The 19299-nt window shown below is 38.0% G+C and overlaps 2 protein-coding genes across 3 annotated transcripts; both read right to left on the bottom strand.

Moving 5' to 3' along the window:
- Positions 1-6091: 6091 nt before the first annotated feature.
- LOC104422154 (uncharacterized protein At4g22758) lies at positions 6092-7542 on the bottom strand. The gene is made up of 2 exons (XM_010034392.3): positions 6878-7542; positions 6092-6452 (listed from the first exon to the last, which is right to left on the bottom strand). Exons 1-2 carry the CDS (start codon positions 7167-7169, stop codon positions 6277-6279), a joined length of 468 nt encoding a protein of 155 aa, XP_010032694.2. The 5' UTR covers positions 7170-7542; the 3' UTR covers positions 6092-6276.
- A 1525-nt stretch (positions 7543-9067) lies between these two features.
- On the bottom strand, positions 9068-16931 carry LOC104422153 (protein PTST, chloroplastic). 2 transcript variants are annotated; one of them, XM_039303816.1, is made up of 10 exons: positions 16772-16878; positions 15745-15929; positions 15630-15662; positions 14876-15182; positions 14225-14314; positions 12134-12202; positions 10727-10832; positions 10169-10257; positions 9607-9719; positions 9068-9525 (listed from the first exon to the last, which is right to left on the bottom strand). In XM_039303816.1, the coding sequence occupies exons 2-10, from the start codon at positions 15774-15776 to the stop codon at positions 9423-9425; spliced, it is 942 nt and encodes a 313-aa protein (XP_039159750.1). In that variant the 5' UTR covers positions 15777-15929; positions 16772-16878; the 3' UTR covers positions 9068-9422. The 2 variants fall into 2 exon arrangements, with proteins under 2 accessions (XP_039159750.1, XP_039159751.1); XM_039303817.1 differs by lacking the exons at positions 9068-9525; positions 9607-9719 and adding an exon at positions 9959-10052 and having other exon boundaries at positions 16772-16931.
- Between the last annotated feature and the right edge of the window lie 2368 nt (positions 16932-19299).

Here is a 19299-nt window from a genome sequence, read left to right as displayed (position 1 = left end):
CGGATAAGGTAAACATCTGGAAGGATCTTGATCGAGGGTGAACACGCCGAGAAAAACATGGATGTTCGTGATGGTTTGGACATACAAAGATTAGGTGAATAGTTGGATAGACCTAGTAATGGTGAACAAGCCTAAAACGAGGATGTTTGGTAAAGTTTAGAAGGATCATGAAGATGAATAGTTTGACGAAGTTGAAATTGCCAATATGTTTGAAAGGACTAGAAAGATCAACATCGTTATCAGGTGCATCAAATTACTATCAGAGCAGTAGATTGTTGACAAGGACTATGATGATATTGATGACCTATGTGAGTTTAAGAAAATAGGGTAGGAGGATGGAGATCTTGACAAAGAGGAGAACAAGTCAATGATGATGAGGTGGTCATGATGACTTGGAGGAACCATGGTCAATCTATCATCAAGTGACGTCTTTGGAAGTTGAGATACTTAAGAGGATCATTGGATGATTGATTGCAAGTTGTCTAGACAGTTTTCTATAAACAACACCAATGGACCTAAAGATCAGTTGATGACGGTGTTTGTGTTGATGCTGGAGATATTAGGTCATTGGTGATGTTTGAATAACGACCATGTAAAAATGCTCATTGAAGAAAGATTATAACTATTATCGGGTGGAAATGCGTAGCGGAAGATCAAGAAGTCTATCATGAAATAAGAATAGGCATCTATAAGAAATGTTGAGCAGTTAGCGTCTGAACAATAGCTACTAGCCTATTTCCGAATAGTCTGCAAATGCTCAGGGAAAAAGTATTATATGGGCAGTATCATCTCTGATGGCAGCACTAATGAATTCTAATGGCTAGTTGGACTTTTGAATCATCTCTAGTGGGAAGATTGAAGATGGCCATTTAAGAGAAGAGGTTCTAGGCCAAAATGTTAGAGAGCACAACATAGAATTAGAATATTTGCTTTGAGCTACTTTCTTTGTTGATATTAATTTGTTTTCTTGAAAGATTTTTATTGTAATAGTCTTGTTGTATATAGTAATCTTGTGAAAGATCAAATGTACAAGAGTAAGAGTAGCATACTAGTCATGATAGTGTGATCTATCATATATAGGATTAGTACTTACCAATTGTGTCACGACCCCAACTCCATCCCCGGTGTCTTGAGTAGCGAGGGTTATTTTCGTGATGGTCGAGGTGCGCGCCTACTCATTTATTTTTATATCTTCGATTTAAGTGCATGCGGAAGCATTATAACAACCATCTCTTAGACAACACAATAATCAAGCAGCCAGGAAAACATGTAATTTGCTACTATATTACACCTGTATATTTACAAGCCCTTCTCTATGGGCTTATTTCCTTCCATTTTACATCACTCAAAAGACATAGGTAGGGGAATCCCTAGCTCCTTTGGCGAGGTTGCAACTCTAAAATGAGACTTTCATATCTAAAAATTTGAGAAAAATAACGGGGTGAGTTATAAACTTAGTAAGTAAACCTACTAATTTCTAGATAGGAGGATGTTTTGTCTTTCAACAAACACATAACTTATCCAAAAACATTTGTTGATGGCAAATTAATAGCCAAACAAAATATTTGTTTTGGTTAGCACATAAGAAATCCTCAATCAATAACATGCAAGCATAAACCAATATTCATTCACAATATGAGGAACTCACATCTCACTCAATAATATGCAAGCATAAGTTAAGACTCACTCCACAATATGAGAAATTCATGCACACTAGATTCATTTATTAATCAACCAAAATCCTTTGGTTCTTCCGAACTAAATTAGGTAACATCCCTTAATCCTAGGTGACAAAAATCCTCGACAATGAATCCATTGGGCATTCGAACTTAATTGGATAATGTCTCCTAATCCAAGGGTGATGACGATCCTCTGACAATGAATCCGTCGGGCATCCGAACTTAATCGGGTGATGTCGCCAAAATCCATTGGTCGATGGCATAAAATTAGTCCATTGTGTGTCCATGCATCAAGTTTCACAATTCGGTTCTTATCTTTATCTTTAGCTCAAGAGCTCGAAGGCATGCCATGTATAAGTGTGTGAAATGACTTATTAAAATCAATATGTTGAACATGCCAGGTGTGGATCAAGGATTGCGGCTTGATCTAACACATTTGATGCACCAATTTAGTGTCAAACTTGGTTCGAGAACAATACGCCTCAATATCGTACCAAGACTAAGAGAGGATCAACCTGACATGATCTCACGTACGTTCAAGGCTGACGAAACCCCTTTTTAGAGCTTGATGCGTGAACTAGAATATACACTTGTGAAAATGGATTGAAATAGTTTTGTAAAGAAATAGCAATCTTTCACCAAAAACACTTTTTAAATCGGCCTGAATCAATGCAAAATTGAAGTATATCAAATAACACACAAACTGGGCTTCTTCCAAAACAACTCAAGCCAAAGAACGAGCCAAAGCTCCTAAGCAAAAACTGAATTCAACCAAAGAGAAACACAGTGAAGACCAATCCTAACAAAACACAAGCCGGACCTTAATCAAGCAAGAACAAAGTTCCAAACAATTTAAACAAGGACTCGCTACATGCTTCGACTAGTGTAACACAATATCCTAACTAAATATCAGTAAGTCTACTTATAACTTCCTAGACCAGCGGCTCAAATGATGGCGGCGATTAGTGGCAAGGATGACGACAAGGAGGATGTCTAGAGAAAGAGAGAGAGAGAGAGAGAGAGAGAGAGAGAAGAGAGCTGAATTGGAGAGAGAGAGAGAGAGAGGGAGGGTGGTGTGGTTAGCTAAGGGGAAAAGAAGAGAGGAAGAGGGGTTTGAGTGAGCAAACCTTGGTGCAAGAATGAGCTCCTTCCTCTATTTATAGTCTCCTTCAATATTTGTTTTGCTAAGAGTTTTAATAACAAGAACTTAGGTGGCAAGCCTAAAAAACAAGGTGGCAAGGCAATAAGATCTTCCAAGGGGTTCTAAGATCCAAGTGGCTTCTTTCTAGTTGGTCCATCTAGCCTTATGATGATGACTCACAATAAATGAAGTAATTGTCCTTATCTTCCCCCATAAATGGCGCCTAAGGTTTCTTGAAGGGTATCTATGGCTTGTTTTTAATTATCCTGAGTCAAGAAGCATTTAAGGAGAGCTTTAAATGAAGGATGACTTGGTCTTCAAGTCTCGTCCTAGGGAATGATAAGCTCTAAGTAAATAGTGACACCTCAACTTGGCATTGAAAACTAGAATCTAAATATATTTAATGCATTCTTATATTGATCCAAGAAAACTTGACTTGGTGTGCTCTTCCTTAAATGGACGTGTAGCCTTTCTTCTTGGTCTCCAAAGTCTCACCTTTCATACTTAGTTTAAGGCTATGGTGATTCTAGGTCATTAGGGACACAAATGCCTCAATAATCATTACCCTCATTTAATGCCTTGGTTCTTGGTTTTCAAGAAGATAAACTAGTCTAAACTTGATCATAAAGTCTCTTAAGTAGGCTTGTGACTCACCTTTCATTTATGAGCACAAATCCAAATTCATGATTATGTTCCAAGGCAAGAGCATATGGTGCCAAGTGTCTAGTTTAGTCAACCAAGCATCAAATGGCTATCTTCCAAAAGCCCTAAATGCACTAAGGGAAAAATATCTAAGTTTGAAGGCCATCTCATTGGGTGGGAATTAATCAAGTTTAATTGCGATCGATTATGTTATTTGATCTAAGGTTTATGCCTAAGTTATGATCGGACGAAACCATACGCAATCAAGCTTAATCGGTGAAACTGAATTCAGATTTCTCCTTTGCAGTGTAAAGGGGCTCTTGGATGGGTCTAAGGGCTGGTCCTTGGGCTAGTTGATTGGTCCTTTGGTTGGTCCTGTGGTCAATCTAGGGTTCTACGCCACAAATCATGGTAAGTCCGAAAGTGAACCACGTCAAGTTTATTTAATTCATGGTCGATTCTCGATTGTCATATAATTGTGTGGGATTGATCAATTTGTCTTGACTCACGGTCACATTGAATTGATTCATGGTCATCCACAACCGGTACAATGATCGTGTGTAATTATCCACGATCAGTACAATAACTGAGTGGAATCAATCCATAACTATCCACCGATCGATCCTGACGGTGTGTGATCATCCCATGATGGATCCTTATGGTTGACCAACTTGTTCATGGTCGAACATTCTATCCCAGTATAATCAATCCTTTGGTCACCCATTCTTGAACGGGCCAATCGGTTCACAACCGACGCTCAAGTCAGCTTATGACCTAGTCTCGACATTGGTGTACCGATCCTTAGCCTATTAATTGAAACCAAACAAATTGTAACTTATTGAGCAGATTACTAGTGCAATCTAGCTTGACTTGTAGCTATTAGTCTGGAAAGTGAATGTAGGCTTGAGGATAAAGTCATACCACTATATATGCTTGTGAATCTTTTATTTCTTCACTATTAGCATTACTTCATCTTTATCATCATGATTTGTCAAATAGCAACACGCGCACTTGATTTTTATAATCTGTTTTTGCTAATGTTTGAAGTTGAATTTGTTATTTGCCGCAAATGTTTTTTTTTTTTTTTTTTTTAGTTCTTAAACAATTTATTTACCCATTCTCTAGGTTGTATTATTAGCCCAAACATAGAAGATATTGACCCTGGATATAGCAAGAGTCTAGGGCATATATAATTATGACATGAATTACACGTATGTCATTAGTAGCAGTAAAAGTCTTATTACTGCTTTAACTTGACAAGATGAGTAACTTACTTTGAAGTGTTTGGCCATAATAAACTGTTTTTATGCTTGAACAGGATTTTCTTCCATCAGACTCTACAACTCCATCAAATTCAGATTTGACATTCCATATCCCCTTCCAAAGCAGTCCTGTCAACTTTAGCTTTTTTGATGGATGAAGACGATGAGATGCTAGTATTTAATGACTTCATTTGAAAAGGAAGCATTGTCCGAATGAATTTTCAGGCATCATCCAAATATGTGAGGACTAACACCGTTTAAAAATTGGCCCCGTCGAATTTTGCTTTCAAGTAGGCTATGCTAAACGACAACTTCATCGTTTGAAAACGAGTGTTCGGATTAGCCTTGGAATAGATGGTTTGACATTATGAAACATTGTTTGAAAAGCTGGCAGTGAAGGGCACCTTGTGACCACGGGAGCTTGATAAGGATCCACGATTGATTGTGTTGCAGCCAATGCGACAAGATCCACGATTGATTATGTTGCAGCCAATGCGACAAGGCTGGTACGATACGCTGTCAGGTTCTTTATGGCCCGACCCTGTACTGGCCCGTGGGGAAAATTGAGGCGGGAGGCAGATCTTTCAGGAGCAGGTGCATGGTTGTGAACTGGTGCATGGAGATGGCAAGGGCGAAATTTAGAAAACAAGATGAGATAACCATTCAATTGCTTAACTTCGATATTGAAACCAAAATCTATTATCGGCCTCAAATCAAATGAAACTCCAGTCTAATATATGATATCACGAATCTAAATACTAATCGACTCACCCAGATTTTAAGTACTCCCATCTCACCTCCTTCCGAAATCCAACAGATCTTCTGAAGCTCATTAAGACTGAGAGTAACGTTTGATACCTCTGCACTAAATTCCCTTGGATTACAAAATGTATCACTAAGCTCAAGGCCCGAAAACCAAGGAAAGCAGAGGAAGAGGATGAAAGAGGGGCTCTTTAATCACATTTCTTTGGTTTCTAGCTCTCTGAATGCCAAGGACAAGCTACTTCCACATTTCACACACGACCCATCTGCGATACAAGTGCCCAACCAATCAATCCACATCTCTAACTATTTAGACCGTGATCGCCTGTAATAAGAAATCCCGAGCGCTTTATGCAGCAGATTCTCACACACTAGGGCTTCCCTAATTTGCATAGTCATTGCGCGTCCGGCGCCATGATTTCCACAAAGTTGAATATTCCGATTCTTCAGGCAAAGAAAAGGATACTTCTTTAGTTTCCCCACCTTCCCCAGGTAACATATTTCTGTGTTCATCATGTTCTTGTCCAACTCCAATGTATTCAATCATTTCTCTCTGGAAAGTGAACTTGCACTTGGAAAAGTAATCACGCAAGTCAACAACAGAATGATAAAAAAGCAAACACATATGCCATATATGGTGTCCATATCAGTTACAAGCTAGAAACTAGGATGCGCTTTCCTAACAGTTCATGTGCCTTAGCGATTTATTTGCGGATGAACGCGGGAACATAATGATTTAAGTTTAAGACAATATATGTAAGGGAAATTGGACATACAAGATAGAGACATCTCAATGAGATAGTATTTTGAAACTAAAGCTCTTGTTGAGCCATGCTTTCCAACTCCCGCTTCTCTTGCGCGATATCATCTCGGCTCTGGCTTCCGTCATCTGTGGCTGGATCTGCTTCTTGCACAGCACGAAGTTCCTTCCTCCCTGAGATCCTATGGCTTCCGATGGGTTCAAGGCTGACAATTGAAAAATCGGATGAGTCAATCGAGATTCACAATTATGTCCAAAGAAACAGAAAGACTCATCATATCTTTGTTTCGATGCTGGATCTGGATGTCTTATCGGCCGAGGACACCACCATGATGAACGCGAATACATACCAAGTGAAGTACAACATGCTGATTAAAAAAAACAGAGACCGATACACAGATAAATCAGATTGCATCTAAGATGGAGGCTAGTCCAGGGTTTCTGTTCTCGAGATCAGAGGCAGTGAGATCGAAAGAACCGAATCAAACCTTCACACGTATTCTCCTATATTTTTAAACAATGAAGATAAAAAAAAAATACACATAATATTCTGGATAAAATTGTAAACGGTGGCCTTGATCAGGACTGCAAAATCTACCATCTGAATCTGATAGATAAATGAATACATTACCATCTGAATTTGCAGCAGCATGGAGAACAAAGTTGTTGACGTCCGTACCGAGAACCGGAAGACGGCCTTCACGGGCATAAGTCTTCAAGGCAGTCTGAATCACCGCTGAGACCAGATCATCCTCCTTCACCACAAACCTTATTGGTCCTGCACTTCCAAGGACATTGACAGTGACCAAAAACCTGTTCTTCTTCGAGCTCTGATCATCACTGCTATTCTTCTTTTTATGCTTTTGCATCAGCAGTGATTTCTCAGACAAATTCCTCTTCATCTTTTCCTGCCTTTTATCCATGGATGTCTCACAAGATTATGCAATAACCGAAGAAAACAACTCAGACTTCCTCCGCCGGTGGGGGGAGAAAAGTCAGGAAGTTCACATGGATGGGTCGAGGCCAAGGCAGCGATAGTACCAGGCTTGTTTGCAGGAGCCAATGGTGGAAGGAGAGGAGGAGGAGAGTATGTGCGGGAGGAATGGAATGGAACAGGAAAAGGGCATGAAGGTATCGATGTTTCCCACCATTCGAGACCTTGCAAATGCGTATGGTCAAGTCTCTTCTTTCACAGGAAAAAAAGGTTAAATGAATGTTATGCTCTAGGGCCTCTCTTAAAGAGAAGTATTCGCACGCACAACGATACCCAATGCGCCCAAATTTATATATTAGATTGAAGGAGAGAGGAGAGATTGACTAAAGCTGCATTTGACATATAATATAGCGGTGGAAGTTTACTTTCACGTAGGAATGGGCCACATGTGTCTGATCCCGGCGGGTTGGTTGCAGCCTGTCTAGTTAACGATCTGCCTGTCATCTCTCCCTTATTTCATATTTTAAAGGTTCAACAAAAACTTCTTTTCTTTTGCATGCATAGAGGGAGGATGAGTGGCTGGTGTGGGTCGATGATGAGGAGGCTTCATTGGTACTCCCCAGGACATGTGAATTGGATTTGCAATGGAGAGCCAACAAGTCATCCACTATATGACGTTGTCTTCCATAACCTCCTCTTTTCTCAAATGAAGGAAAAAGAACGTTCTCGCAACCAAATATGGACCTTGTCTGACACCTCCCATTTAATTTGTCTTCCTGGATGTGGAAAGAATATTCTCGGCGAATACCTACTTCCAATGCCATTGAGAAATGGTGTGGAGTAGGGGCTTACAAAAGAACCAAGGCCCAGAGCACCTGGAATCGGACTGAATCAAAGTTAGAACTAGTGGTTCTCATGAGGACTGGTCAAATTTATTGAAATTAGTGAGTATTGGTTTGATTCACAGTTCTAGGTGTACAACACCCGAATCACATCGATACACACACATACACACATTTTTGATTTTTCAAATCAAAAACCTAATTTCCTCTTCACCGTCTCCATCTCTCGCATCACTTATCTTGTGGCCTTGCCTCCCCTCTCTCACTCTTGCTTTCAGTGGCCTCTAGCCTCATCGATCCCTCTCACTCTTGCTTTAGATTGCCTTTGGCCTTGTTGCTCTCTCTGTCACTTTTGCTCTTGGTCGCCTCTAGCCTCCAGCCTCCGATCTCATCACTTGTTCTCAAGTCCCACGCCTCTTCTGAAGTGACATTTTGACCAGTTCCAAGGTGGGAACCACTCATCTTGAAACCAATCAACCTAATGTGGAGTTGTCACTTAACCTAAGATCTGGATTAATTTGGGAGGGTTGACCTTTCGTCACCACCTTTCTAGTAGGGATTATTAATTAGTCGGTTTCATTAACAATGGAGAGTTGGTTCATCAGAATGCATAGAAATATACAATAGTCTCAGATCAAGCAGAGAGAAAGACGGCAGCCCCATGACTTTTGTATTCTCCCTCCCCACGCCACGGCCAGCACCTTTAACTCTCTTCCCCAGTATAAGATTCGGAGCATGAAACGTGCAATTCTTGCTTGTCGACTCATGTTCCAGAGTCAAGGAACTAATTTTATCGCCCTCAAGGAATAAGATAAAAAAAGACGGTCCAATCACACCTTTCGGGTCCGAGCGAGCATCGCCTGGAAATGGAGCTTTTTTTTAGTGAAAATTGCTACCAGGCACAACTGGTACCGAGTCACTCAACTATCGAAATGCAGAGAACATGTGTACAAACCAAACTACTTGACGGTGACGCATAAGCTTAGATCAATGTGGCCCATGTTACACGCATAAAGCAACAATTTTCACAGAAATGGGGGCAGTATGCAAAAGGATTTTCTATTTCATTGCAGAGACAGTCTCTCTCTCTCTCTCTCTCTCGAGCTTTTTATCCCCCAGATTATATTTACGATGAAAAGGTTAATATTGAAGGTGTAAACAAGGGCCCGGCCCCAGTTTACAGCAGAAAAGAGAGACTTAAGACACATCAACGTCCACAAGAAGTCAGAAAATGTGGTGTCCATTATAGACAAATGAAAGGCACGATACTCTAGAAAACAACGTGCATCGAAACTGGTTATAGAGATAGTATAGTTCCTCTCTCTTTTTTTCCCTTTCCATTTGTCAGGACCTGCAGCTCTGTGCCATGTTTCAAAATGCCTGAAGATGCATTCCCCATGCTATTCAACTATTAGCAAGTTATTTTTGGTTAGCCCCTCGCCGACGGTTGGCAATTCTGGAGATACGTGCCATTCCCCATCTACCAAGAACTTGATCTCATACCTCCATCACGGAATTTGAGATGAACTGTTAGGAAGAGTAACCGATACCATAAGATAAAGCAAAATAGGGGATATGGGATACCTTCCAGGTCGAAGCATCAAGGTTGTCGAGAACTTTGTGAAGGAACCCGTGTATTCTGGAGACAAATGCTCTCCTTGACTCCAACCATCAAATGTGCCCATCACTTGCACACTCTGGCACATGATAAAAGTCTCTGTGAAACCCTTTTTTTGTCTTTTGGTTTTTGTCTTTTTGATGTTTTTATTCATTTACTTATGTATGGTTGGTGGAGTTGGGTTATTTGTACTTATATTGATAAATTGAAATGACCCCACTTGAACTGTAACCACATACCTACCTCATTCCACAATAAGAATTAATAAAACATGATCAACAGCTTCTGAAAATTGTAGGCTTGTTCCTGTTGCCATGCTTATCAGTTGTACACAGACCACTTATATTTCCTTCTCCATTATGCATGAGTTAAACTTTTGATCCAGTCTCGCTAGTCAGAAATTCTAGTTTTGCTGGATAGGGTAGTAAAAACCACTCAGCATATCCATTGGATCCTTATCTTTACTTCAACAAAGAGATCCTAAAAGATGTAATTGTTGAGGGATGGCTAGATAATAAGTGGGCATACCTCAGCCATGCCATACCAAAACAAAGGGACTTCCTTGGACCGTGCAGCATCAACATCCTTCATCTTTTCTTTCAACTTTTTATGAATTGCTTCAAGGGAGAAAAACGAGAGGGAAAATCATAAAGGTGCTGAACCTAAACCTGTTAGTTGCTCAGAAAACACCCAGGTAGCACACAAATTCAACAAATTAGCTTCCTACAAATCAGGCAATCAGATCAAAGAAGCCACAAGGATATTTTGACAGAGTTAAGGATCTACTCTCCCTTGAAGAACCTAATAAAATTAGACTCTCAACTTTAATTTTAACCCTGAATATCTTTGAAATAATCATATGTACTTTAACTCTCAGGACATAAAACATATAACATGACTGAATCTATAACCGTAGCTAAATGGAAACAACATACAGAAATTTGTCAACCTGGTAGCTGGAGATCATCATACAGGACCAAGGGGGAGAGAGATATGATATTGATGTATCCCATCAACTTAATGCAAAAATCAATGACCTGGATGCAATCTATCCAGCTTAGTCCAAAAATCATATACTACCAGTACCTTCTAACCGTGAAAGAAGGTGAGACTGGATGTACTTCCCATTAATCTTCCTTGTCCCTACAGGGATTTCTGATTTAGCAATTTCTTCTGCTAGTGCAACCAAAGCCTGTTGATGGGCGACAACCGTATCAGTTCAAAAAATTTATACCGCACAACACTGACTGACTCTAGAAAATACGAGCAGAAAAGAGAATCCCAATGCACAAGGCTCCCCGCATTATAGGGATCTGCGGAGGAATTGATGTGTGCCGCCTTACCACTGAATTTAAACAGAATTGTTTCCACCTTAAATTTTATTTTCTAGCATTTTTGACATAATGTCCTAGATAAAAAATGTGATTGGGCTGTTGTTGGCCAAAACTAAGTTCTTTAAAACTGACATTAGTTTGCTCAATCAAACTAACATTTTTACAAGTGCTGGATTTAGGATAAAAAGATATGCTAAAACTACTTTTGTGGAATCAACTAACTAGATTTAAGGTCGAATTCATGGTTTTACTGTCACACAGAATAATGAGTAGGACAAACCCAGTATATGACATTCACAAAAACTTGATTACGGGCTCTTGAACAACCTCTCTTTCTTCCAAGACCGAAGGTTATGCAAAATTTAAAAATCAATCTAGATTGTTTCTCTTTATGTAGATTGTTTTCTAGAGTGACCTTGTTTGTTGAACACCGAAATGATGTCTTAGTTGTGTCAACTAGTTGTTCTTGAATATAGAGAAATCATTCAACCATAGCAGATCTTACAAACACATGCTAAATTAATGAAACTATTTAGCATATCATTGAGGGAAGAAAAAAAAAACTCACAGAATAACCTGCCCAACTCATTTTCAAGTTAACTGAAAGCATTCTCTTTTGATAAGTCCTTGCACAACATAGGATAGCTGGCGCCAATATATTTTAGGTAATTCTAAGGTACCCTCCATTCTAAAATTGACCATAAATGCATCTTCAAGTGATTGCTGACAATCCAAGTAAATCAAAGTCGTTGGTCAACATTGTGGAATGCATTATATTGGAACTGAAATGAGAAAAATTTGAACCATAACATCAGTTCAAGTTTATTTAGTTTAGAAACATCTTAATTAACACAATGTCAACATTTGTAATCTTTTCTGGATCCTACTACTTCTAATATGAAGTCTCAAACCCTCGGTTATTTTTAAGATAATGCAGTTAATAGTCATCTTACAAAATGTATGGATTATAAACACAATTTACCTAAAACTAGGGGGATGCCATTGTATCCAACCCCCATATATTAACTCGCCTTACCATCCAACCCCAAGATTTTAACTTGCCCTACCTGTAGGCAATCTGCTTCCCATGCCCATAAATATCTCTCTCATGAAGGGTCAGATAATAAATTATGGGACAGAGTTATTTTTTAAGACAAACCTGTACTTCAAGTTCCATAACTGCTAGTTCTGTTTTGAAGGTAACCAATGCATCTTCCTTCACATGCAGCTGACACATTGAAGACAAGAAAATGTAAGTAATAATGCCTTCCTACTGAAAATGCTCATCAGAAATCAGATTCCTTGGAAACCACACTTAACGGTTACTAAATAGAAGCTTTCCCTGCAAATGAAAATCATTATGAGTTGGAAGTTCCATAGAAATTATCTTTGAATAATTAGGAAAGAGATACTAAAACATAAGGTCACCTTAAAGGCTAGTAATACAAACAGTCATAATTACAAGACATGCATAAGAGCAATAGGCCAGTAAAAGCAAAAGTTGAACCCATCACGGAAGTTCCATTCATAAGGTGACTTTTTGATGACATATCATAAACTTATCAAATGACTATTTCAGAAGTACAAAGCAAACATTAAAGCATCACTACTTCCATAGTGTAGATTCAGAACCATCAGTCACAGAGCATTTTTTATGGTTTTTATGCATCTCGCTATACGTATATCTCTATTTGAGGCAGAAACACATGATTGTCATTCAAGTTTTTGGCTACCCAATGGTCTCACGTTCCACAAAATGGTTGACTAGCAAAAAACTGTTAGAAAATTACAAGTATGTCTCTAGGGTAGGGTTTATGGCCATCCAGAAATGTCTCAGTATCAATCAGCTAGTTTCTTTAGCCTTTCTCCATAAGTTTGCTTTCTAAGTTGTCAATTTTTGTTCAACCCAAACGTCAAGAAGGCAAAGAGAATCAACATGCCAAGATCTTTGGATGGGTCTATCAGCCAAGTTCATCACATTTCCTTTCCTTGCAGAAGAAGCTCACAATACTTATAAAGAAAAAGTAACATTTCATTCCTCACTTTTTAATATACTCCACCCCATTGCTTTTATCTTCCCAAGAAGTCTCTAGAACAGGGGTATAGTGAATTACCAGAACAAAGCGACTCCACTATAGATGATTCAGTATAATTTTCAGTGCTTCTGCAGTAAACATTTACTGGGAGCTTAACTGTTTCCCGCTGTCTGTATACCATGGTATGAGTAAGTAGAAGTGCTTTTACAAGAAATCTCTGTCATATATTGCATGTGTATGCATAAATCACGTCAGGAATTCACCACATTACATTGAAAGGATTTTTCTTAACATAGTCCCTGAATTGATAGAGGTTTGTGAGAGAAATGACAAATCCAAATGTAGAATATTGCATTAAGAAGCTCAAGTGTCCTTGGACTGTAGCTGGATTTTTTTTGTGCTTATTAAATCTAGATGAATGTATCTAGCATATTAGATGACAATCAAGCAATAAAGAGACCAACAATACCTTTAAATAGTACAACAATCCCACATGATGAGAGGAATTAAAAAAAAAAAAGTGTAATGTGGGAATAATAATAAAGCGGAATAGAAATTCTGTACATTTCAATGACAATAGAAAAGAGTACATGAAGTCTAGTTATCGGCTTGAATAGATGACAATCTAAGGAAATTAGATTAGATACGCATAAACATAATAGACAGGGAGAATCAAAGGAATAGCCTAAATATCTCTAGAAAATATCTAAATAGCTTTAACACTCCCCCTCAAGGTGGAGCATAGATATTAATCATGCCCAGATTGTTACAAATTTATTCTATCCTCCCATTACCCAGAGGTTTAGTAATGTGACTGGAAAGAATCACTCCACTCTGTAGCTTCTCCCGACTAAAATGACAGTCACTTTAATGTGTTTTGTTCTCTCATGAAACATAAGGTTGAAAGCTATATGTACTACCGCCTTATCATCACACCATAGATACATAGGAACCGAAGGTTTAAATCCAGCTCAGTTAATAGCTGCTGAATCCACATTAATTCACAGGTCACTTGTGCCATGGCTCTATATTCTGACTCAATACTGGAGCAAGCAACAATACTTTGTTTCTTACTCTTCCATGACACTGGATTTCCTAAATATCTCTAACATAATGCATAATCATTAGCCAATGGATTCATATGAACACATGTGAGAGAATTCAATCATGATTTATTATGCTTGAAGAGACATGATAGAGCATAAGATGTAAACCTGTCGTTTGAGGAAGCGGTTTTGTTGATTGGCCTCACTAAGTTTTCTGATAAGTCTATCTCTTTCTGTGTCAGCAAGCAGTGCTTTTAACTGTTCAACAATGTTAAAACAAATGAGACATAATCCTAAGCTTTATTAACAGGAAACTTTCAAGGGCAACAGCTAAGTTAAATAGGAAGAAATCAATTGTATTTGATTAGTTAAACATGAACATGAAATGACAAAACCCCAAAACTCCAATTAGAAGTACATGGGTGTGTTCCCCCTTGCACAATCCCCTCTTCCCCTCCAAAAACAACAGATAAGCACCAAGTGAACTACAAAAGTTAAAGGTGTGTTTGGTTATGCTTTTCAGCAAAAGCAAAAGGTAATACTTCTTTCTGCTTCCTACCAACAAATAAACATATTCATATGTGAATCTATGCGTAAAAATTTGTATGTTGTGAAAGTTTCAGGTGTCACAAGCTAAAAAAAGTCAAAGTACGTTTGTCAAAAGATTTGGACTAAGCAAAAAGCAAAAAGTAATAGCCTATCCAGACATTCCTTAAATCAGTACTCCATATTCACAACCGTACTTTGCTTGAGAATGATACGGAAGTGAAGAGAAAACAAAGTCAACTAGGATCACAAATCAAAAGAGCGGAAGCTTACCTCTTCATTACTCAATGGTTTGGAAAGAACGTTCTCTGGGGAGTCTTCAGGAGAATCCTCTTCATCAGTAAAATCATGACCTGACTGAAATGGAAATGATTCCTCTATGCTAACAGGAGTTGAAAAGGTCCTCCACTGCTTAAGGTGCTTATGGCACATCTTAAGAGAAGATTCAGGACTATATGATGTACTCTGATTGGCCATTTGAGAAATAGAGATCACAGTATGTGGAATTATCTTAGTAGACTCCCAATCAGATGTTCTTGCTTTTGATGAAAGCTGGAACACTTGCTTGTCAAGACAACATCTGTTTTTTTTCCCAAACAGCAGAAAATAGTAAAGATTTTGCTACGAATTAACCGAACAAACCAGTATTCACATCACCTTATTAACAGGAACATATTATCCATGTCATACTGAGCAACGACAACCAAACCTTGTTACTAAGTTTTCTTTTTTCACTTTTTTGATGAACCAGACAATATGGCTGTCACCTAAAGGAAATTAACCCTAGCAGCATTGTTTTTAGTGATTTGTCCACACAGATTATCTAATGCCATCCCATCCCAATGTAGTACAATCATTTCTAGTTGCAGTTTTAAACCACAAAAAACGCACCATAATTTCTAAACAATTAGGACCTTATTGAGAGTTTAGTACCATCATGGACATCTTTTAAGTACAGGAAGAACCAACATAATATCAAATAAAATATACTCCTTGACTTCTTCTGATGCATGTGCAGCATGTATACCTTGCAATGCTCATCTCCATTGCACAGCTACCCCTGCCGCACAAATTAGAGTTAGGAGCCTCATTTCCACTGACTTGTAACTATTTATAATCAGGCAACAAGAATGCAGGACTACCTTATATTATTCTCAAAACAACAGTCGTACATGTATACCAAACTCTGAAGATATTTGTGACTGGCTGCATTTGCAACAAAATTTTTCTTTCGAGGACACCAAATATAAAAGAATCATAAAGGATAGAGGTGGTTTGTCACTTGAAGCATGATGCCCTAACTCATGTGTGAGCAATGACATTACTCCTGGGTCCAATTAAAAAAACACTATCAGATTTGAGAATGCAATATCAAATCTATCAGACTTACCAAACAAAGGAGACCAGAGAGCTTTTACACCTCGAGAGTTAATGACTCTATTACCTTAATAATAATCTAGTGCAAATCCAAATAAAGTTGGCCCACAAGCAGTGTAAGTTGTCATTTTGCGTAGGTTGAAAATTAACTCTTTTTCCAAAAAATTGAATGAAACTATTGTACCCGAAGAAGAAAATGAGAGAGGATATTGAATTTTAAACCTCCGTTTTCCCATTTAGTTCACTTTCACTTAAATTACCCATGAACCTAGAAGATTCGTGTTGGAACAAGTCAATAACACTGCAAGAAATATTGGATCTCACTCCCAGTAATGCTCGGCCGTGGGTCTCTTGCACTCCGATTCATTTACTCGACCACATCGAGAGTCTATACAATAATATTTTGCAAAGCTTGACTACAATACTTCCACAGTTACTCACTGGAGACAATCATTTTCCACAGAGAGAAAAAAACCCAGCAATTCTCTTTTTCTGAAGCAACACACTACCGTGGAAAACAAATGATCACATGCACATCATCCATCAGCTTTCCTTCTCCATTTGGAGCTACCCACTACCTAAGAAGCAAGAATCAATCTAAAAATCTAAATCCTTTATGCACCAGTCAGGCATTTTGTCAAACATAGCATGCCACCTGCTCGAAAAATCAAGAAATGTTTGGCCCCTGCGAGTGTAGAGCGAAGCTACCCACAAACGGCGCACGCCCTCAAAGTAAATCGAATGCACTTAAACATTAAGATGAAATCGAGCTTCAAATCTTGAAACACTTACTGAGGACTCGCCTTCGAGAGCTTCGACTCTCGGCTATCGCAGAAGAGCTTCTCTGTCGAACCGAAGCTTTTCGGTGGACAATCGCTGTGTGTGGCGGAGATATGGTGGACTGCGAGCGAATTCCCACCTGTTTGGCGGATGTCCGTCCACGTGGCGAGCAGGATTTTGCGGGACCGAGCTCGATTCCGCACGTGACGGAAGTCGTTTCTGTGATGGAGCAAAATAGTTCCAATGGTAAAAATGAAAAGGATCACAACTTTCTAAATTTTTTTCTTGTAATTCTGTTCAATTCATGTTATTGATATATATATAATTTATATATAGAGATAATGCTCTTTTGAATCTAATCTTGGATGGAGCCAATTTATTTTAGTTGGCACATTTAGCTAGTTGAAAGAAAAAAATAAGGTTAGCTATGATAGATTAAAGTTTGACAGGACATGATTCATGAGAGAGACTATTGTTTGCCCTCTTTTTCACCATGTGAGTTTTTTGTTTAATTAAAAGATAATATTGAAAGCACATCAATAACTTATAAAAGAAAAAGGGCTTCCTCAAAAAAAAAAAAAAAAAAATTATAAAAAAGGGCACATAAGATTTTTTTGACAGGTCTAGGCTATTGGAACGGCTTAAATGATTGGCTTTTGAAAACTATGGAATTAAAAAGTTGGGGTACCAAACCAAGTGCTGTGTGGAAGGTTTGGTTCTTCTATTGTATTTTCGTACGTATTGGATGTTCAAACTAATATGGAGAAGTGAAAAAAGAATGGGGTAGTACTGCAAGCAATGGAGCTAGAATTCTCCATTTAAAGTTTAAGAATGATATTGAACAATGAGTACAACTCTAAACGCGACCAATGCCATCAAAAGCATATATTTTCCAGTAAAAAAATCTAATTTAACTGAAGAAAACTTAAGAGAATTTTTCCCCTCATTTGCCGGTCTTGAAAATTCATTTTGGGAACATGTTTTGTGGTGCTGAGAAGTGAGAAGTACGATAAACAAGTAGAAACAATGCAAAATACGACTAGAAAACGGCAATCAACCGTGGACGAAATGACCATGTAAGAACGTTCGGCAGGTTTGGGACACAAAGTTTGAGGTTCCGCCATACTCTCTCTATCCATCCCCTTGTAGATGCAATAGGCGTGTATAAACTTGTAAAATCTCGTGCAAATCGAGCTCAATTGATGAAAATCTGGCAATCAAAATATTATCGGCCTCATTTTAGAAACATATCGTGTTATTTTAACGAGATCTAGGGATGTAGCCTATCCTTCTTTAAAATTGTGATAGAGAAAAATTAACGCCTTTTTTGTAACCCACTCTCGAATAAATTTGTATGGTGCTCGAGCACAATCTCAACAATGTTGATTGCAAAAAATAACATGTTGGAATAGACTGATAGTGGATTTGACCGAATAATTGAATACGTGGCCCTAAAATCACTAAACAATTTTGTGACATAACAAAAGAAAAAGAAATTTTTAAATGAGCATTTTTGGGTTATATGCAATGGGTTGAAGAAATCTCGTAACAAATATAGATAAGTTGAAATTTAAAGGCCCGGAATTTATATGGACGATTTGATACTTTTTTTTAGATGAAAATTACCCAAAAGAAATCATAAACCAATTGCACTTGTGTTATTCAATTCTAAACTTTTCAATTTGATCAATTTAAATATTAAATATATTAACAATTTGCTAATGTAGTCCATCTAGCCAATCTTAGGCGGAAATTGATTATTTGAATGCCGGTTGTTTTATGTGACATGAATAATGATAATATGATAATTTCTTTTTGAATTTTTTTAATCTTTTTCCTTTTAAGAGTTGGTAGAGGGTTGCCAATCATTGGCTAAGCCCCAACAACCCTTGCCAGAGACTAGGCAAGGGTCACGGCACTCTCCTAGTTCTGAGTGAGGATTGTGAGCTCTCATCGGCCATTAGGGAGGGCTCACAGCCCTCGTCAACCATTAGGTGAGAGTCATAGCCCTTGCCCAATGATCGGAAGGGGTTGTTAGGTTTGATGGATGTCCTCATGCTAACCTTAACAATAAAAAAGAGAAAGAAAAGAAAAAAATTAATTAAAAAAAATTTAAAAAATGGAAAATTTTCAAAAATTGTTCATGTTAGTGTGGCCATATCACATAAGAGATTGGTATCTACATCATCATTTTATAGTCAAAATTGGTCTAATAGACTACATTAGTATCTTGTTAAAAGATTTATAACTAAATTGGATGTATTGAAAGGTTTATAATTAAATTGGTATGAGTGCAATTGGTTTAACACTTATTTCTAATTTCTCCATTTTCTTCTACGAAAATATAGTCTTTTGATAGGCGGATAAACATCATTATTCCTCAAACCTACACTATCATTTATATTTGTCATGGAATAGTGGTTTACTAATCATGTCGAATTAATCCCTGAAATGAATTTGATAGTTAGACAAGAATTAGATCAATATAATGAACTATATTGTTATGTATCCAACGTAATCAAAATGGAATTAGCTAAATT

Source organism: Eucalyptus grandis, chromosome 10 (genome assembly GCF_016545825.1).
Source record: "Eucalyptus grandis isolate ANBG69807.140 chromosome 10, ASM1654582v1, whole genome shotgun sequence".
NCBI classification, from domain to species: Eukaryota; Viridiplantae; Streptophyta; class Magnoliopsida; order Myrtales; family Myrtaceae; genus Eucalyptus; species Eucalyptus grandis.
Note: the sequence above shows the minus strand (reverse complement) of the source record. Positions and strands in the feature narration are given on the sequence as shown.

Excerpts from the sequence above, each read along its gene's own strand:
- LOC104422154 (XM_010034392.3), bottom strand. The coding sequence starts at position 7,169 with ATGGATAAAAGGCAGGAAAAGATGAAGAGGAATTTGTCTGAGAAATCA. Across the intron at positions 6,453-6,877 it reads TGCTGCTGCAAATTCAGATG|CCTTGAACCCATCGGAAGCC; the intron begins GTAATGTATTCA and ends TTCAATTGTCAG.
- LOC104422153 (XM_039303816.1), bottom strand. The coding sequence starts at position 15,776 with ATGTACGACTGTTGTTTTGAGAATAATATAAG. Across the intron at positions 12,203-14,224 it reads ACCGCTTCCTCAAACGACAG|CTGCATGTGAAGGAAGATGC; the intron begins GTTTACATCTTA and ends TCAATGTGTCAG. Across the intron at positions 10,258-10,726 it reads CCTTCTTTCACGGTTAGAAG|CAATTCATAAAAAGTTGAAA; the intron begins GTACTGGTAGTA and ends TCTCCCTTGAAG.